The following is a 21,142-nucleotide window of genomic DNA, read 5'->3' as shown; positions in this document are numbered from 1 at the left end:
GGTGGCGGGCGCCTGTAGTCCCAGCTACTGGGGAGGCTGAGGCACGAGAATGGCGTGAATCCAGGAGGCGGAGCTTGCAGTGACCCAGATCGCACCACTGCACTCCAGCCTGGGCAACAGAGTGAGACTCCGTCTCAAAAAAAAAAAAAAAAAAAAAGGCCGGGCGCGGTGGCTCAAGCCTGTCATCCCAGCACTTTGGGAGGCCGAGACGGGCGGATCACGAGGTCAGGAGATCGAGACCATCCTGGCTAACACGGTGAAACCCCGTCTCTACTAAAAAAATACAAAAAACTAGCCGGGCGAGATGGCGGGCGCCTGTAGTCCCAGCTACTCGGGAGGCTGAGGCAGGAGAATGGCGTAAACCCGGGAGGCGGAGCTTGCAGTGAGCTGAGATCCGGCCACTGCACTCCAGCCCGGGTGACAGAGCGAGACTCCGTCTCAAAAAATAATAATAATAAAAGATTATAGTTCTGCCAGGCATGGTGGCTCACATGCTCATACCTGGTAATTCCTGCACTTTGGGAGGCTGAGGTGGGAGGATCACTTGAGGCCAGGAGTTCAAGACCAGCCTGGGCAACACTTCAAGGCCCTGTCTCTACGGAAAAAAAAAACTAGCTGGGAGTAGTGGCATATACCTGTAGTCCCAGCTATTTGGGAGGCTGAGATGGGAGGATCACTTGAGTCCAGGAGTTCAAGACTGCAGGGAGCTATGATCATGCCAAACTACTCCAGTCTGGGTAACAGAGACCCAGTCTCTAAAAAAAAAAAGAATACAATAGCAACAAAAAATTACAGTCCAGTTAAAACCTACACAGAAAATAATATGGAAGGAAGTATACCAAAATATTAACAATGATTATATTAAGGTGATGGCATTGTTGGAAAGGAAATTCCTATTTATTTAAATTTTTTTGTAATCTGGATATTACCTATACAATAAGAAATCTTGAATAAAACCGTATTTATTAGTCTATTGCCGTGATTGTTTCTGTTCTATAGAAAACACATTTTATTTCTCTAATAAAGAAAAAACCACTTTTGCAGATTTCCCTGAGTCCTGTTTTCCTGCTACTGATCATGGTTTTAGCATCGTTTAATGTCTTTCTACCAATTACAAATAAGCAATCCTCTCAGTATACACTTTTTACAAAATATTCTCCTCACTCCCCCAAATTTACCTAATTCTACTCAGAAGTAATGGCTGGATGGTAGCCTTTACTAACTAATCTGCAAAGTACCATCAGCTCTATAATTAAATTCCAGCCTCTAACATAAACAAGAATTAGAGCAGATTGATTCCATTCTCCCACATCTCCCAAAGGCAGGATGTGTAGGAAAAATAACAGATAAAACATTTCATATCACCAACTACGTCAAACTAAGAACATAATTACTCCCACCCTGTCTCATTCTCTGAGAAACCTGATACAGTCAAATTCCAAACGATGTAAAGTCCCAGAGCTCTTCCAGAACCTCAGTGATAGAGTCCAGGTACAGGCTGACAGAAATTCCCACTTCACCAGGGTGTAGATTCTGTGGATCTTGTTCTACTAACTCAAAAGCCAATTCTGAAGTTTCAAAGAAAAAAAAATCCAAGGATACTTAACCAATTAAGAATAATGACAGATGGAGATCTGGGACGTCTGGGGCTTGTGGTGCACCTGGGGTAGTAGGATACCTTCCATCCAAGATGCAAAGTGTAGGAAATGACTCGGCAGTGTCATTACATTATTTTAACGGTTACTAGGGAGTATCTGCCACACTTTGACATCACAGTCGTCTCAACAGTATAAATGTAACATTAAACCACTGATCACAGACATAAAAAAAAACTCTAACATTTATTCATGGGTTTCCTCACTTAGCGAAATGAGTAGGGACTGAATACCATCTCAAATATTTAAAAATGCATGTACTGGGTCAGGCGTGGTCATGTTGGTGGGCGCCTTTAATCCCCGCTACTCGGCTGGCTGAGGCAAGAGAACCATGTGAATCCGGGAGGTGAAGGTTGCAGTGAGTGGAGATCATGCCACTGCACTCCAACCTGGGCGACAGAGTGAGATTCTGTCTGAAAAGCAAGTAAATAAATGCCACTGCAGTCACTCATGGAGAAATGACAAGCCTTGGACTAAGGTAATGGATGTGAAAACGATGAGAAAGAGTTAGATTTATAATGTGAAGGTACAGATGGCAGAAATGTGTTGATGTACTGTAATACTGGATTTTTTCAGAAGTCCAATTTCAATTTCTTTTCACTGTGAGCTTAATCCAGTTGCATTTATCATGATTTTTTTTCTTTGAGACAGTCTTGCTCTGTCGCCCAGGCTGGAGTGCAGTGGCCGGATCTCAGCTCACTGCAAGCTCCACCTCCCGGGTTCACACCATTCTCCTGCCTCAGCCTCCTGAGTAGCTGGGACTACAGGCACCCGCCACCTCGCCCGGCTAATTTTTTGTATTTTAGTAGAGACGGGGTTTCACCGTGTTAGCCAGGATGGTCTCGATCTCCTGACCTCGTGATCCGCCTGCCTCGGCCTCCCAAAGTGCTGGGATTACAGGCGTAAGCCACCGCGCCCGGCCTATTATGATTATAAGTACCATTATCTTGTGTTTTCTAGATAGCCTGATTATTCTATGCTTCTTTTCTGTCTTTTTGGACTGACTGCCCTCTAATTCTTTCATCCTCTCTATCAGTTTGGAAGTTATGCATTCAATTTCTACTCTTTTGAAGTCACCCTTAATATTTAAACACGCATACTTAATTCGCTCCAATGTTTGTATTACATCTTATATGCTATAATTATCAGTGTTATAGTTCAACATTTAGTAACGCTCTCTTTCTAAAGATTATTACAATATTTCATTGAGATTTATATTATTAATGCGTTTCTCGGGAGTACTGTTGCTATTTTCTGATTAATCCAATGTCAATGAAATTTCTGGGTTAAGGAGGCAAACTGTATATCTGCATCTAACTTTACTCTCTCTCAAACCTTATTAAAATTGCAGTAAAGAAATATTTGTTAAAACAATCATACACCTACTTAGGAAGAATAGGAAAAGATATAGAGGAAATAAAATTTTGCAAGCTGCGAAGCAGATGGATGAGTGGCAAGAATCTAGTAGATCTAGAAAACTGAACCCAAGACAGTAGTGAGTAAAGAATCCTCAAAAAGAACTGGTTACTTCTGGAAATGAGGGTGAGGGAGCAGGAACTAAAATTAGGGGAACTGGGGTAAAATACGTTTGAAAAGCTATCAATCTCTCAGTTTTCCCCACTGAGTGTCTGCCTCCCTCCGTCCCCACAGGAGTTTAGAGATGTACCTTCTAAAGAGTGTAAACAGAAGGTGTCTGAACTGGCAGCTAGATGCTTTTGCCTCCCAAGTAGAAGATTGAAGACTCTATTCCTAAGAATCAAGCCTGTGCGAGAGAAAAATCCCCAAAACTCTGATGCTGGCGATTCCCGGATTACCCAGTGATCAAGTTTAAAGTTGACAAGTTCCATACATATGTGTGTTATGAACTGACAGCCAAGGTTTATCAGACACGGAGAAAAGCTACTAACAAAAACAAAGACCAGAACAGACACAGATATCAACTTGGAGAAAACAGATTATGCAAAGAGAAGAAAACTTCAAATAAACTACCACTATTATCTTCAGAGCTCTGAAACAAGAACAGGATGCTATTTAGAAAAGAATATTCAAAGAACAAAAACAAGCTATTGGAAATTTAAAACACAACAGAAATAAGAAACTCAATACAAATATTGGAAGAGAAAGTTCAAGAAATCTACCAGAGAGAACAAAGAGACGAGATGGAAAATAAGTTAAAAATAAGAATATTAGGCTGGGTGCAGTGGCTCACACTTGTAATCCCAGCACTTTGGGAGGCCAAGGCAGGCAGATCACTTGAGGTCAGGCATTCAAGACCAGCCTGGACAACATGGTGAAACACCATCTCTACTGAAAATACAAAAATTAGCCAGGCATGGTGGCATGCACCTGTAATCCCAGCATTTGGGAGGCCAAGGCAGGCAGATCACTTGAGGTCAGGTGTTCAAGACCAGCCTGGCCAATATGGTAAAAACCCTGTCTCTACTAAAAAAAAAAAAAAAAAAAAAAAAGAATAGTAAAGACAAGTCCAGAAACACAAAAATGAATAAAAGGAGTTCCAAAGGAGAGAAAAAAAGAAAACAAAATAATTGCAAGAAATTTTCCTGAAACCAAAAGATACAAATCACTACTTTGAAAAGGCCCACCAGGTACCTAACACATTAGATATGTGCTCATACCAAGGTAAATCATTGTGAAATTTCAAACTCTGGGGGGAAAAACTGTCCAGGGTTTCAGGAAAACAAAATTTAATGGTTAGATACAAAGGATTGGGAACCAGAATGGATTTGCACGATCTCAATAGCATTACCAGGAACATGAAGACGAGGAGTGCCTTCAGAACTCTTACTGAAGACCTGAAAAATCCAAATCCATTTAATGAAGAAAAATCCATTCAATGTAGAATTCTATATCCAGCCAAAGATTAGCATAATCAATTTCAAACATACAAATCTCAAAAATTTTACCTCCAAGGCACTCTTTTCCAAGAAGCTATCAAAGAAGGTGTTAAAATGCTAGAGGAACTAGAAAGAGGAAAACTTAGGATAGAAAGAAGTCCAATCCAGAAGGAAAACAGTGACTCCCAGGATTATCACAAAGATCCCAGAATGATGGCTGTGCACAGATGTCGAGGTCAACCATCACATGTAAAGGGACAGTTTTGTTAGGGACTATCATTACCATGGTCTCCCTGCCATGGTATCCTCTTTTTATCCAAGAACAGAATTCCTGGATAAGCCTGGCCCAGTTCTTATCTATCACTGACCTATCTTTACCATGTGCTGGTCAAGTTTCTGCTCACTCTTCCCCCACTCCTTGGATGTGATGAGGACCTTCATTTCATTCCTAAGTAGTTTTATGCTTTGATCTAATCCTGAAAGCCAGGGGTAGGCACTAGTGAGTTTAGAAATAAAATATACAGAGCAGCCAACTCCTTTTGCCCATATTCTACTGGACACTGAACACCTGGTTCGCATTACAGCTCTTCCAGATGACAACTATGGCAGCCATGAAAATTCCATTTTCTTCCTTTTTTAAAAAAAAAAAAAAAAATAGTTGAGATCTGGGCCAGGTGTGGTGGCTCACATCTGTAATCCCAGCACTTTGGGAGGCCAAGGTGGGTGGATCACTTGAGGTCAGGAATTCGAGACCAGCCTGGCCAACATGGTGAAATCCCACCTCTACTAAAAATACAAAAATTAGCCAGGCGTGGTGGTGGCGGGTGCCTATAATCCCAGCTACTCGGGAGGCTGAGGCAGGAGAATCACTTGAAGCCAGGAGGTGGAGGTTGCAGTGAGCCGAGATCATGCCACTGAACTCCAGCCTAGCAACAGAGCAAGACTCCATCTCAAAAAAAAAAAAAAGAGTTGAGATCTGGCTTTGTCACACAGGCTGGAGAGCAGTGAGCCACGATTGTGCCTCATTCTTGCACTCAAGCAATCCTCTCGCCTCAGCCTCCCAATGAAATGCACCTCTTAAATCTACAATTGCAGGAAATGTAGTTGAATGATGATCTTAGCCAGCACATTTGAGCCAAGGCCATCCTTCCGATGGGCTGCTCCAGGCAATAATGAAGTGTTACATCCCAGCAAAATCTGGCTGAGGGAGAGGTGGGCCTAATAAGGAAAGAAAAAGACTATACACTAAAATAGCAAAAGGAATTAGGTAGGAATTGGCTCCTGAACTAGGAGCTAGGGGAGTACCCCTGGGATTGGATGAGAGTGCTTGACCAAGAGGCCTGGAATATAAAACTGGATAAGCAAGAATTCATCAACTTCAGGCACTTTCTCAGGACACAGACTTAACACTCTGGCAAGGACCCTAGGAGATGGGGCTAACTTGCTGCTATGGTGAGACCTGGAACAGGTGACACCAAACCCTGAGTGAAGTGGCAAACCGCGCTGACAGAAGTGAGAGGGCAGAATGGGTACATAATGAGCCAGAAGACTCACCGGAGGATTCTGTTCCACGGGAGGGCGCAGACGCACTGCTCACCAAGGGCATCAGGCTGGTGAGAAAGGCACTGGTGTCACTAAGTCTGTGATGGTGTCCTCTGCAGGCCAGGGTTGACTAGATGAGGTCATCGTAGACCTGGGTTTGTTAAATCCATGGAATGATTTGCTAGCCAGCTCTCCCATACCCAGGTAACGGAGCCCAAGCAGAGTTGTTTGAGCACAGAAGTTAAGAGGCCTCATGTAATGAGCAGACAGATTGAAGAGGGAGTCAAGGGGAACGGTGGAGATGGTTAACAGAACATGGCATGCTTAGGAGCAAAACAGACGGGCAGCCAACAGAGGTGCTGCCTGACATCTGCAACCAAAAAAGGGCAAGGATGGGGAAGTGGAGGCTGCAGATGATCACCCCAATAAAAAGTCATAATCCAGGCTTAGTTCCTAAGCCTGAGTCAATAATCTGACTAACATAGGTCTTACTTTTAAATCATCTTTTAGTTCTTCTTTGTAATTAGTTTAAGTTCTCCATAATTCCACTTAGGTTGGAACTTCAAAAGACATAGACCTCTAAATAACCTTTCCATTTGTATGAAAATGCCATTATCTGGCCGGGCGCAGTAGCTCACGCCTGTAATCCCAGCACTTTGGGAGGCCAAGACGGGCGGATCACGAGGTCAGGAGATGGAGACCATCCTGGCTAACACGGTGAAACCCCGTCTCTACTAAAAAATACAAAAAACTAGCCGGGCGAGGTGGCGGGCGCCTGTAGTCCCAGCTACTCGGGAGGCTGAGGCAGGAGAATGGCGTAAACCCGGGAGGCGGAGCTTGCAGTGAGCTGAGATCCGGCCACTGCACTCCAGCCCGGGTGACACAGCGAGACTCTGTCTCCAAAAAAAAAAAAAAAAAAAACTTAAAAAAAAAAATGCCATTATCTCCTTCCAGCTCCCATACCCTGAAGACCCTAGAAGGCTCTAACTTAATGTTAAAAGAAGGATTATTTGGTAGCCTATATGTCAGTAAGATTTTTCACTAATCCTTCTCACAGTTGCCCGTTTTTGTGATATTCCAAAAGGCAGAAAGTATTTGCAGGAAGTTGCTATTTATAGAATATGAACTATATGGATCAAAGTTAAATGATTTTTTAAATGATCTATTTCAAGAGAAACACCAGATTTGAAATTGATCTTCAGGAAGCAAAGGGCTGAAAGTTAAAAAAATTGAAGAGAAAAGAATGTGTCTACACTAAAGTTCAAGTACATGACAACCAGAGAATTTTACACAGGTTTCAACTTTTTATAGAACAATTTTTTTGTTTGTTTGTTTGAGACAGAGTCTTGGTCTGTCACCCAGGCTGGAGTGTAGTGGTGCGATCTCGGCTCATTGCAACCTCTGCCTCCCGAGTTCAAGTGATCCTTCTCCCTCAGCCTCCTAAGTAGCTGGGATTACAAGTGTACACCACCACACCCAGCTAATTTTTCTATTTTTAGTAGAGACAGGATTTCACCATGTTGGCCAGGCTGGTCTCAAACTCCTGACCTCAAGTGATCCACCTGCTTCAGCCTCCCAAAGTGCTGGGATTACAGGCGTGAGCCATCGCACCCAGCCTTATAGAACAATTTTAAAGCATATACACACATACATTTAAATAGTTTGATCTCTGAAACTATTACAGAACATTTAGCAATATGACATTTACCCCTAGATGTTGACTTTTATGGAGCTTTGATTTTCTAAATGTGTTTGTATGTATTCACTATTAAATGTATTTAAATATGTACAAATACATACTTGTATTCATCAAATTTGTGTTTTTATGTGCTTTTTTCCCACTCATTTATTTAGAAAAGTTCTTTAAAAGGTAGTTATACCCAAAGCTGTTTATCAGTATAATTTAATTACAGTAAATTGTGTTGGTATACAAATACAGAAAAATATTTACAGAGCTTAATAGCTCAGTGGCCACTATTGGTAAATAAGTATTCTAAATATCTGTAATTCTCAAAGGTTGTGTCATGTCCCTAAAAAAGGGTAAAAATAAAATAAAACTTTAGGACCTAAGCACCCACTGTGGCTAATTGCCCAAACCAGTGGAGATATTATCCTAGAGAGCCACCTGCAGTGCAAGCAAACTCAAGAATGTACTACATGCCCACCAAGTAACAGTTGATTCCTCGGTTATTAAATTTAATCCTCATAAAATCACTTTCATATTATTATACTCCTTTTGCAGATGTGAAACCAAGCTTTGAAGGATTAAGTGGCTCATGGAGGGCCACATGGCTCTAAGTTGTAACTGTGGAGTTTGAACTCAGATCTTCTAGTATTACATGTGGTATTTGGTCTACTTTGGCACAGAAGCCCATAGATCAGGAATTGGCAAACTTTTTCTGCAAATGCCAGATGGTAAACATCTTGAGCTTTCCAAGCCGTAGGTTCTTTGTTGCAACTACTGAACTCTGCCCGTGTAGTCAGTAGTTCTATATCAACCATAAAATAAATGAGTTTAGCTGTGTTTCAGTGACACTGTATTTACATGCACATGTGGTGGGCAGGATTTGGCCAGGGGCCATGATTTGCTAACTCCTGGTAGAGATTAAAACGTACACACAAACCATAAAGGGACCAGACTCTAGAGCTCCTCCTTTTCTGACCTTCGGAGGTAGTTTTCATTATTGCTCCACTACTATCCTGAGCATGTGACGATGATGATTTCGCTGTAAATTCATCCTCTAGTTCTTACCTCTTCCACGGTGCCAGCTTGCTTCTCCCTAACACTAGTTCCAGCTTTGTGCAGATACACTTTAAGGCAATAATCAGTATCTTTTTTTAATGTGAGCACCAATTCAGGAAAACAAGCTTTTCTCTTACTCTTGGTAAAACAGCTTTATTGAACCCCAAAAGGTAAAACAATGTGTTCTTACAACTTAGATTCCTTACCGAACATTTCCAAATGCTTAAAACATTGCTACTGCTTTTGGTCACCAAGGTGCTAATATCTGTGCAGTAGAATCATCTTTCTAATCTTCCATTCCTTAACTTTACATGATGCTTTAGGATTCAAAACATGTCTTCTTATACCTTCTTTCATTTATCTTTGAAGCAAACTTTGAACTAGTTATTATTATGGAGAAACTGATACTCAATAGGGGTTAAATGACTCACCACGGTCACAATTCCTTCTCTCCAACTTAATATTGAACAAGCAGGTACCGTGCTAGGTGCAAAATAAACAGATAAAATTCCACTTCCTTCCCTGTCTCTCTTATCCCCTTTGCCACCCCCAGACTTCGCCAAAATCTTTGTGCCTAGATAAGCAATTCTGAAAAGATTCTTCTCCTGGCCAGGTAGCTTTTTCCCCGTTAAAGTCTCTGTCGTTGAACCAAATGCTGGATTTGAAACGAGATCAGAGATCTTTCTGGAAAGTCAAACGGAGCATGAAGCGCTCTCATCTCGGGCTGCTCATCCACTGCCTTCTGGGATCCTTCTCTTCATGGACTCCTCTCCACTATTACACATGACTCGTTTTTAAAATTCTTAGACTCTCTGGTCAACGTAAAGTTCATTCTTAATATTTTATTCTGTTTATCATTTGTTCTAAACGTTAGTTTTATTTCCCCAAATAAATAAAAATTCCTTACTGCCTCTGTCAATAGCCTTTCTGCATACGGTCAGCCCCTTGCATCTACTGGCCTGTCTTCAACTGATTTTACAGGGAGGATCATTTCCACAGTGGGTTCTTTATTTGATCAGCTGTGTTACTTGTTCATAGTCATTTCTTCAAGATCTGCTCTTAACTCTTTCAGATTTTGTTGGTTGGCTAATATGAATAGTTATCCTAGTATTTCCACTGAGCACATTCAGTAGTTCAGGGCATTTTTTTTTTTAGTTTCAGGTAAAGATTGTTTTTAATTACAAGGAGTAGCTGTCACACAGAGAGCCGGCTGAATGAAACTTTTTCACCCTACTCACCTCTGCAATCAGATCATGCAGCTCTCCTTCAGTAGGGCAGCATCCTAATGACCTGATGATTGTTCCGATCTCTCTGGGAAAAAAAAAAAAAAGTTTTCAATGGTTTTAGAATATAAACTCTGAAAAGGCTATGTTTCTCCAAATTATCTCAGAGCATACTGTGTAACGTAGGAAACCAAATCACTCCAATATTGCCTCATGACTATAAAAGATGTTTTTTGGGGAGAGAAAAAGGAGGCTAAGTGAACCAAAGAAATATGAAAGAAATGGCTTCACTGACTGGCAAACGCCTTGCCTGAGCCAATATAAAAAAGTTCTAGAAAGAAAAAGAAACGTTGGCCATGTACCAACTGACTTTAAGTGTTACTTAACTCTTTTGAGCCTCAGTTTCCACACCTGTAAAATGGGGATGATAATGTCTACCGCAGAGTTTTGCGGTGAAGTTGACATTAGTATCAGAGTGTTAAAAGCATGGCCTCTAGCACCAGACCACTAAGGTTCAAATCCCAGCTCTGTGACTTACTGGATTGGAGAGGTCACCTACCAAATCAATGTGCACATAAGCCTACCTGGTAGGTAAAACACAGTGACTTCCTTCAAACACTAAGAACCAGGATGGGGGACACACTAAGGGTTAAATAAGAAGAGCTATCATAAAACAAAGCACATCTCCTGGCAGAGCAGCTACTCAATAAATATTAGTTATTCACCTCTCCCTTCCCCCATCATAATGTAGTTCAGTTCCACAAATAACCTAAGAAAAGTATAAATGCTATTCAGTACTCTCTGAATATTAAGACGGGGATGTGTAATTGATTACAAAATACTTCCATTCAAAATTATTAAAATTAAAGTTGTAATGTTTGAAAATTAATTTAATTTCACAAATATTCACTTAACTAGAATAGTTAATTTCTTTACCATTCTGGATAATTTTAGCGGTATTATATTTACTCCCTATTTTACAAAGAAAACATTTTAAATTTCTTCACTGAAAGAGGTTGCAGAATGAGTATCAACTGGAAAGTAAAATTGAAAGGCAGTAACTATGGAATACAGGATTCTTTTCACTTACTGATCTTTCTTCTTCATAAATGAAGGGCCAAAAAAATCAAGTGCTATCCTCACATCAAGTGTATTTCCTCGTTTTCCCTGCTTTCTTGTTTTTTTCTTTCATATAGCAAAGTTATTATTATTATAAAAGGTCTCACTTTCCTTGCCCACGCTAGAGTGCAGCGATGCAATCTCGGCTCACTGCAGCCTTGACTTCCCAAAACGCAGGTGATCCTCCCAGCACAGCCTCCCAAGTAGCTGGGGCCACAGATGTGCACCACCGCACCCGGCTAATCGCACACTCTCACACTTACGCAGGCAAGAGTTTCGAAGCAGGGCAAGACAAATCGCACATTCTCACACTGATTGGAGCTAACTAAGTTGGTCTCAGGGAGGTAGAGAGTAGAATGGTGGTTACCAGAGGCTGGGAAGGGAAGAGGAAAAGGAGGACAAAGAGAAATTGGGTTAATAAGAACAAAAATATAGTTAGATAGAAGAAGTAAGTTCTAGTATTTGATAGTACAGTAGGAAAATTACAGTTAACAATAATTTATTCTATTTCCAAAACAGTAAGAAGAGAAGAATTATAATGTTCCCAACACAAAGATAAACGTTTGAGGTGATGGATACCCCAATTACCCTGACTTGACCATTACACATTGTATGCAGGTATCAAAATAGCACACGGAACTCATACATATGTACAACCATGGTATCTCGATTTTTTAATTACCAAAAAAAAAAAAAGATTTTTGAAGGAGACAAGATGGGGGAAAAGACAAATTCTAGGCCCACGCTAGACCAAACAGCAGCCACCAACTACATCTAGCGATTACGCATTTGAAATGTGATGACTACAAATGGACACGTGTTGCCAGTGTAAAATACACACTGACTTCAAAAGCTTAGTATGAAAAAGAAAACGCAAAATAGCTCATTAATAATTTTTAATATTGGTTACATGTTGAAATAACATTTTAGACACATTGGGTTAGATAAGATACGTTGTTAAAATTAATTTTACTTGTCTTAAATTATTAGGTTCGTGTGAAATTGCGGGTTTGCCATTAAAAGGGCAAAAACTGCAATTACTTTTGCACCAACCTACAAGTTTAGCCTAAAGCTGCCTCCTTACATGTTTTAAGCTTGACCTAGAGGTTTCTGCATATATAGTGAACTGCAGCCTAACTGGATGCTGTTACAGACATAACCTACTCATGCCCCAGTCACAGCGTTTCGGCCAATCACAGCCAATGCTTCAAACCTTGTTCAAAGGAGGCCAACTTCGAGCTGTAACTAGGCCAGCTGCTTCTGCACCTCGCTTCCATTTCCTTTTCTTGGAGAGGTGAACTGATTCTCAGATGGTTCTTTGCTCAATTAAATTCTGTTAAATTCCATTCGTCTAAAGTTTTTCTTTCAACAACCTGTTTCTTTTTTACTTAAAAAAATGTGGCTAACAGAAAATGGAAAATGATATACTATGCAAACTCTTTCTGCACAGGGCTTTTCTAGGGAAGAGCTTCCATCAGGAGTCAGACTGTGAGAAGAGAGCAGATAAGGAGAAAGTGAGAATTTTACTGTGCTGCGTCAGCTACAGAAGCCTCCTTGCTCCTCTCTGAGAGACTCCCAGCTACTCAGGAGGCTGAGGCAGGAGAATCACTTGAACCCAGGAGGCGAAGGTTGCAGTGCACTGACATGGCGCCACTGCACTCCAGCCTGGGCAACAGAGTGACAGTCTTTCTCAAAAAAAAAAAAAAAAAAAAAAAAAATTATTAAGCAAATGTAAGGTGTAGAAATTTGTGTCACAGTCTCATATACGGTACTTGAGTAACCTGAGTATAAAATGTCTACCTTGGGTACAGTATTGACAGGATACACGAAGAGCTGGTAACATTCACTGGAGGGTGGAGAATGCCTTGGAGAGAGTGGGTGGCAGGGGCAAAGGCTGGAGGAAGTCCTTTCACCATCTACCTTTTGAATTGTTTGTATTACAAACAAATGAATACATACATTTTAAATTAAGTACCTTAGTCCCAGCTACTAGGCAGGCTGGGGCAGGAGGACGGCTGGAGGCTCCGGGTTCAAGGCTGCAGTGAGCTATTACACACCTGTAAATGGCTACTGCACTCCAGCCTGGGCAGCACAGCAAGACCCTGTCTCTAAAAACATTTTTAAATAAAACAACTTAGAACTTCATAAAATGAATATTCTGGCTGGATGATAAAAGGCTATAATTGTCTTAAACATGTAAGAGAAGCACAGTCTGACCCAGGGATAGGCAGCGAGGGGCAGGAAGAGCAAATGAACCTTAGAGAGAGCTGGAAGGAGTCGTCAGACTTCATGAGGGAGAGGAAGGTCAGAAGAGTTAAGAATTTCTTATCAGTTGGTAATGAGTTACCAATATCAAGGACTGCATCAATCACTGAGTTCAGAAAACGGAAGGAGAAACAGGTCAGGCGCAGTGGCTCACATCTATAATCCCAGCACTCTGGGAGGCTGAGGGTGGGAGGATCACTTGAGGCCAGGACTTCGAGACCAGCCTGGGCAACACAGCAAGATCACCATGTCTGCAAAAAATTTTAAAATTAGTTGAGTGTGGTGGCATGTGCCTGTAGTCCCAGCTACTCAGGAGACAAAGATGAGAGGATCGGTTGAGCCGAGGAGTTCAAGGCTGCAGTGGACTATGATCCTGCAATTGTACTCCAGCCCGGGTGACAGAGTGAGATCTGTCTCTAAAAGAAATACCAATAAATGTGCAAAATAAATAAAAATAAAAATTTTAAAAGGAAGTAAAAAAGTTTGGGTGGAGGGAGATGAAGAGTTCAATCTGGGACATGCTGAATTTCCAACATGCTTGTTCTTGCTGGTTATGCCATGAAAACCCTGACCATCTCTCAGAGTTACGTCGCAGTGAGCAGCCTCGAGAGATGACGCAATGTCTCCCTCCAGGCCAAAGAGCAGGCTTGCTTCCTGCTTGCTATAAAAGCAGTAGATATCCCCTGTTCTGTTCCCCGAAATTATCTGTTCTGAAAGCTCTGTTCCCTTTCTGTAATGGCAACCATTGCCTGTGCAGGCATCCAGCTGGGCCCATCACCACAAAAAGGTGAGGGCAGGAGAAACTGTCACCCACAAGCTGATGCTCATGTTGCCTGCTGTGCCAAGAGGAATGAAGTCCTTTGTCACTGACCCAGGAGTCTCAAGTCTTGTGCCAACATCCATGGAACAGTAACAAGCTAACTTACTGGCTTACAAGTGGGGTAAAATCAAACCACAGACTTGATACTCGTAAGAGTGTGAAGTGCAGGAGAAGGATCTGGCTGGAGACGTGGATCTGGTCATGAAGGCACAGGAGCAGAAGAATTCCTCTAAGTAGAATGTATTGGCTGGGAAAGACAAGGAAGAGATCTGAGGAGTACCCACATTCAAGGAATGATCCAAGAAAGAGGAACCTGCATGAGAGATGGAGCAGAAGAGCCAGAGAGGGAAGTGAACATCCAGGAGAGGGCCGTGGCACAGAGGCTAAGGAAAAAGAAAATGGAAAGTCATCCTTGGCTTTCCAATGTTGCTGAGAGGTCAAGGAAGGTAAATTCTGAGAAATATCCACTGGAGTTAGTAAAAAAGGAGATCAGCTCTGATTTGACAAGGGCAGTCTCTGTTGAAGGTGGAGGAGAAATTAGATTGCAGTGGGTCAAGAAGTAAAGGGGAGAAGTCAGGTGTGATGGCAGGTGCCTGCAGTCCCAGCTCCTCAGGAGGCTGAGGTGCGAGGATTGCTCGAGCCCGGGGGAAGTGGGGGTGAAGGTTGCAGTGAGCAGAGATCACAATGTGAACAGCCAGTGCGCTCGGCACTCCAGCCTGGGCAACATACACAGACCCCCACATCAAAAAACAAACAAACAAAAATCCCAAAAACAAACAGAAGTAAAGGGGAGGGAAGGGGTGTCTGGAGAGGAACATGGTGTTAAAGAGGATGTTTTTTCTTTTTTGATACTGAAAACCTGAAAGATGCAAGCATATTTCAATGCTACTGGGAATGAGCCCTTGCAAAGAAGGCTGATGAGGGCGTTGTTCACCGGGTAGGTGGGCTTCAGGCTGATGAGGGCGTTGTTCACCGGGTAGGTGGACTTCAGGCTGATGAGGGCATTGTTCACTGGGTGGGTGGGCTTCCGGAGAAGGTGAGAAGGCCTGGGCCACTTAGTGCTCAGTGTTCTCGCAGCCACCCCCATCCTAGGTCCTGCCACCTGCAAGTTGCTACATGGAAGAGAACGGCAAGTTCTTCCCGATCACAGGAAATTTCCCTCTCCCGCTTTCCACATCCCCTTGAGGAACCCATCACCATCCTCTTCTTTGCTGAGCAAATCTGCTACGGTCTCACCTGCCCGGGTAGACCACAGAAAACAAAGCCCACATGATGGGACATCTTCCAGGCAGTAAGCAACTTCTTTCTCTCTAGTCTCGAATAACAAAGGCCTCATGATATAAGAAAAAAAGGCAGATTATTTTGCTGATGAGGCCAGAGTGGCCTAAAGAACAATAACCATGGCTTCCTCAAGAACTCACCCTGTACACCCACAAACTGCTCCACGAGCTCACCTACATCTCATCCACCTTCTTCTCTTCCTCTACTGCACTGGACAAGCTTCCTTCCTCTCCACGAGCTCACCTACATCTCACCCACCTTTTTCTCCTCCTCTGCTTCACTGATGAGCCTCCTTCCTCTTGTGGAAAGCGAATGTCCTCGTTGACCTCTGGGGCCCTGGAAGCTGTGCTAAGGCTCCCTGTGGCTGGGCCTCGTGTAGACGACATGGATGCTGTCCCTGTCTCAGGCCTAGACAGCTCATGAACACAATGCTTTTCCTCTCTCTACTTTCTCCCAGAGACTGCACTAAGCCTTGGGGTCCCAGAACAGCAAGTCTTCTCTGAGTATCATTGATGGGTTCTTAGAAACTGCAACTGTAAGCAAAAGGACATATAACAAAACCATTTCTTTTCTCATTAACTTTGTAACAACATTATTCAAAGACTTGCTATATATCATTTCATTTAAAGGTGCAGTTTACAACAACTGATTGAAAGGTTAAGAGAAAACTTACTGTACAATATAAGAGACTAAAAGAAGCCACAAAAACTGCTAACTTTTTATTGGTCTTGACAAGTAGGGGTACAAGATTTAATCAGACTTAGAAAAGTAATGTGACTTATCTGTTCTCTCAAGTTGTAGCATACAATTCCTATCTGTAGCATACAATTCCTATCTGTAGCCCTAGTTTGTCTTTGGAAATGGGATGATGAAGAAACTCGCATATAAAGACTTCGCTGTCCTCTGTGTAGCACAGGGCAAGGTCCTCTGCTGAGAGCGACAGGGACGGAAGAAAAGAGACAGTCTGAGCTGTGTCTGGGCTCCCTCTAGTACTTAACATCACCACAACTTGCTGCCAGGCCCGTATATCTCAAGATGGCAAGCCTCCTCCTCACTCTCACATTCAAAAACCTGCCCTTCTACTGATGTGCTGGATATTTCTGGGTGCCCCCTAGAGACCCCCTCTATTCTTTTCCACCTGCCCAGTTTCTCCATCTGACTGACCTCTGCTTTTGTGCCAGGCTCCCTTGCCTCAGGCTCCCTGCTGTGCACAGTCAACACGAGGCATGGCGTGCATCCTCTACTGCGGCGTAACAAGCTGCCTGCCACAGAGGGACGGAATCAACAAGGGCTTATTCTTTTCCACCATTCTGCGGGTTGGCTGCGTGGTTCCTCCACTAGTATGGCCTAGGCTCACTCGTGGAGCTGTGCTCGGCAGTTCATCTACACACGGCTGCTCAATCCTCCACACTCAGCCACTCAAAATGGCCACTGTCACCACCCTGAACTCTCCGGGCCCTTCACCCTCCATTCCGCCTCCTGTTAATCCATAACCCTGAACATCTCTAATTTTCACTTTCTTTGTTCCTGCAAAGCACTGCTGCAATAAAAAATAAAATAAAATAAAATAAAATAAAATAAAATAAAATAAAATAAAATAAAATACCATGGCCTACTACAGATGCACCCCATCCAACATCAAATCTGTCCTGGCTGTGGCCTAACAATCCTCTCAGTCGTCTGCTGACCTCCTGGCAAACTCCCTCAAAACAGCTATTCTGGAGCATCTCTTGCCTCAAGCTCCAAAGTACTCACTCCCTTCATCTCAGAAAACGTCCTTATCACCCATTTCACTCAACAGATGTGAACTGCACAATCACTGGGTGGTATGATTAATCCTCATGTCACCTTTACAGTCGCTGACTTTGTACCACTTTAGAGGAATGTCCTATAGCTCTTGCCTCGTGCTCTTAGACTTGGAGAAATTAAAAGTGCTCCTCCTCAATGAAGCAAATCTACCGCTTAGTTTTTCGTTTCCACACTCAGCTCTTGCTCTTCACATGCTTACCTCTCCCTCTCAGTATCTTCATTCTTTTCTTTATTAGCTATTTCCTCTTTTGCCTTGAAATATTCAAGTATCTTCCTTATCTTGAACAAAATTGATAGGTGCTTTGCCACTCTCAACCATTCTATTTCCAGACTTCCTTTCACTAATCACAGTATTTCTTCTAAATGGCTTATTTTGTAACAGTCAGCTTCATGTCGCACTCATCCACCCCACGCCTCACCACTGCAGAATCCTGCCATCACTAGCCTTCCACTGCTCAGCCAACCAGCCAATGTCTCCCTCCCACTCCCTCCTTTCCCTCCTCATCTCCACTTCCCTTTCTCCAGTAACCTCCTTACTGTCCCCTACCCCCATGCTTCTGGCTGCAAAATAATCTCCACAGTTTTGTCTTCCTTTTTGGTGGGGTGGGGGGGTTGGGTTGGGTTGGGGGGATAGGGTCTTGCTCTGTTATCCAGGCTGGAGAAGTGGCACGATCACACTCACTACAGACTCAAACTCCTGGGCTCAAGTGATTCTCCTGCTTCGGCCTTCCAAGCAGCTGAGACTACAAGTACACATCATCACGCCCAGCTGATTTTTTTTTTAATAGAGACAGGGTCTCGCTATGTTGCCCAGGCTGGTCTTGAACTCCTGGGCTCAAGTGATCCTCCCACCTCAGCCTCCCAAAGTACTGGGATTAAAGGTGCGAGCCTGGCCAGGTTGCTACAGTTTAAAATATTACAGAAGGTGGCCTGGCCAACATGGCAAGAACCCATCTCTACAAAAAATTTTTAAAAAATTATTGGGAGGCCAGGCACGGTGGCTCACGCCTGTAATCCCAGCACTTTGGGAGGCCAAGGCAGGCGGATCACTAGGTCAGGAGTTCAAGACCAGCCTGGCCAATATGGCAAAACCCTGTCTCTACTAAAAATACAAAAATTAGTTGGGTGTGGTGGCGCATGCCTGTAATCCCAGCTACTTGGGAGGCTGAGGCAGCAGAATCACTTGAACCCAGGAGGCGGAGGCTGCAGTGAGCCAATATTGTGCCACTGCACTCTCTAGCCTGGGTGACAAAGTGAGATTCAGTCTCAAAAAAAAAAAAAAAAAATTACTGGGGTGTGGGTGTGGTGGTTCATGCCTGTAGTCCCAGCTACTTGGGGGAAGATTACTTGAGCCCAGGAGGTTGAGGCTGCAGTGAGCCGTGAAACTCTGTCTCAAAATAAATAAATAAAATATTACAGAAGGCTGAGAGAATAAGCAGAGTCTTAGATCTGGACAAAAAGAAGCCCCTTGACCTTAATAAGAGCACTTGCAGAGGAGAAAAAGAGGAAGAAGAAACTCCAGAAGTGAGCCAGCAAAAAGAAAATTTAGATCATAAGTATAGAGTACACCATGGAGAAATACGGCTACGAAAGAGAATGCACATCCTAACCAATAGCTGAGAGTTCCACAGCACTCACCGTGTGCCAGGGACTGCTCTGACATAGTAACCCACAGATTAACTCACTGAACCCTCACAACAACTAGGAGGGAGGTACTACTATTGTCTCCACTTTACAGATAGAAAACTAAAGCTCAAAGACATTAAATAACTTGTCAGGGATCACGTATAGTTAATCTTCAGGCAGTGACCCCCGTGGCACTAGGGAAATACAGGTAAGAGCTGGGGGAGAAGTCTGACAAGAAGGATGAATATAAAACAGGGATGAGGGCTGGGCACGGTGGCTCACGCCTGTAATCCCGGGACTTTGGGAGGCCAAGGCGGGCGGATCACCTGAGGTCAGGAGTTCGGGACCAGCCTGGCCAACATGGTGAAACCCCATCTCTACTAACAAGAGCGAAACTCCGAGAAAGAAAGAAAGAAAGAAAGAAAGAAAGAAAGAAGAAAGAAAGAAAGAAGGAAGGAAGGAAGGAAGGAAGGAAGGAAGGAAGGAAGGAAGGAAAGAAAGGAAAGAAAGGAAAGAAAGGAAAGAAAGGAAAGAAAGGAAAGAAAGGAAAGAAAGGAAAGAAAGGAAAGAAAGGAAAGAAAGGAAAGAAAGGAAAGAAAGGAAAGAAAGGAAAGAAAGAAAGAAAGAAAGGAAGGAACAACACGGGGTAAGAATAGAAAGCCACTCACAATGGGAGAAAAGTAGATTATGTAGCTTTCTGGCTCAAGAATGAACATCTCCTCTAAGTGTTCTAGGAGGAACAGTCCTCACATCCCTCTCCCCTTATACCAGGATCAAGTTCTGCATGGATGTGAGAAAAAATAGCCTCTAGCCATCAGGTTCCTGTTAGCAGAATCCAGTTCAACAGTGTCTTATGACGTGTGCCAGACCCTGGTGTAAGGTGCTTTACATATTTCTTCCTCATGACAGCTGTGTGCGATAGGTACTAGTTTACAGATGAGGAAAATGAATCACAGAAAGGTTAAGAAATTTTCCCAAGATCACACTGGGAGCAAATGGTAGAAACGGGATTCACAACCCAGTCTAGCACCCATGCCACCCGCCACTGCAACTGCTGCCTCTCATAAATCTCAGTCACGCATTCAGACTTAAAGGAGAACTTCCTAACTATGACACAGTGCTTCCAAAGACAGCTGTGGATATCCCACCCCACGGGAGCTCTCACCATAGATCCAGGGCCGCAAACTGTTGACCCAAGTGACAAACTTGGCCATCAGATATTTTTTGTTGTTGTTTTGTTTTTTATTTCTTATTTCCGTTTTCTTTAGTGTAGGATTGGCATGTTTATTTGTTTAGGTGGGGCATGCACACATGTCATGAGCACTGCACGAACTCTGATTCTCACTTTTATATCACAGGCTGGCCCCATAAGAATTTGCGTTTATCACTCCCAGAAAATATCAGTTTTGTACTGTTTAGAAATTTACCTGCAAGAAGCAGAGGAATGAGCCCAATGACATCCTAACCCAAGTGCTCTGACTCTAAGATTATCTTTAAGAAACACACAGACACTGCGGCTTATGGAAGAGAATGTTCTTGTCTTAGAAGGCCCCACTGAGGCCGGGCGCAGCGGCTCACGCCTGTAATCCCAGCACTTTGGGAGGCCAAGGTGGGCGGATCACTTGAGGCCAGGAGCTCGAGACCAGCCTGGCCCACATGGCAAAACCTTGTCTCTACTAAAATACAAAATTAGCCAGGCATGATGGTGCACACCTGTAATTCCAGCTACTTGAGAGGCTGAGGCATGAGAATCCCTTGAACCCGGGAGGGAGAGGTTGCAGTGAGTCGAGATTGAGCCACTGCACTCCCATCTGGGTGACGGAGTGGGACTCTGTCTCAAAAAAAAAAGAAAGGAAGGAAGACCCCAATGGTGCACACCTGTAGTCCAAGCTACTTGGGAAGCTGGGGTAGAAGGAGCACTGAAGCCCAGGAGTTCACGTCCATTTCCCACCTGGACAATATAGCCAGACACCAGAAAGAAAGAAAGAAAAGAAAGAAAAGAAAGAAAAGAAAGAAAGAAGGAAAGAAGGAAAGAAGGAAAGAAGGAAAGAAGGAAAGAAAGAAAGAGAAAGAAAGAAAGAAAGAAAGAAAGAAAGAAAGAAAGAAAGAAAGAAAGAAAGAAAGAAGAAAGAAAAAAAGAAAGAAAGAAAGAAAGAAAGAAAGAAAGAAAGAAAGAAAGAAAGAAAGAAAGAAAGAAAGAAAGA

At 43.0% G+C, this 21,142-nt stretch overlaps 1 protein-coding gene across 8 annotated transcripts in view; it reads right to left on the bottom strand.

The window, feature by feature from the left end:
- The window catches only part of DRC8 (dynein regulatory complex subunit 8), a 186,020-nt gene that overhangs the window by 69,175 nt on the left and 95,703 nt on the right, over positions 1-21,142 (bottom strand). For 5 of the 8 annotated variants that reach the window (XM_017870412.1, XM_017870413.1, XM_017870415.1 and 2 more), the window contains one exon: positions 10,034-10,106. In XM_017870412.1, coding sequence (XP_017725901.1) covers positions 10,034-10,106 — 73 coding nt within the window. Of the gene's footprint in view, positions 1-10,033; positions 10,107-11,400; positions 11,511-15,761; positions 16,037-21,142 lie in introns of all 8 variants that reach the window. The other 3 variants (XM_017870411.1, XM_017870416.1, XM_017870414.1) reach the window with 2 other exon arrangements.

This window comes from Rhinopithecus bieti, unplaced genomic scaffold (assembly GCF_001698545.2).
Source record: "Rhinopithecus bieti isolate Rb0 unplaced genomic scaffold, ASM169854v2 scaffold_5132, whole genome shotgun sequence".
NCBI classification, from domain to species: domain Eukaryota; kingdom Metazoa; phylum Chordata; class Mammalia; order Primates; family Cercopithecidae; genus Rhinopithecus; species Rhinopithecus bieti.
This window is presented reverse-complemented; position numbering and strand designations above follow the sequence as displayed.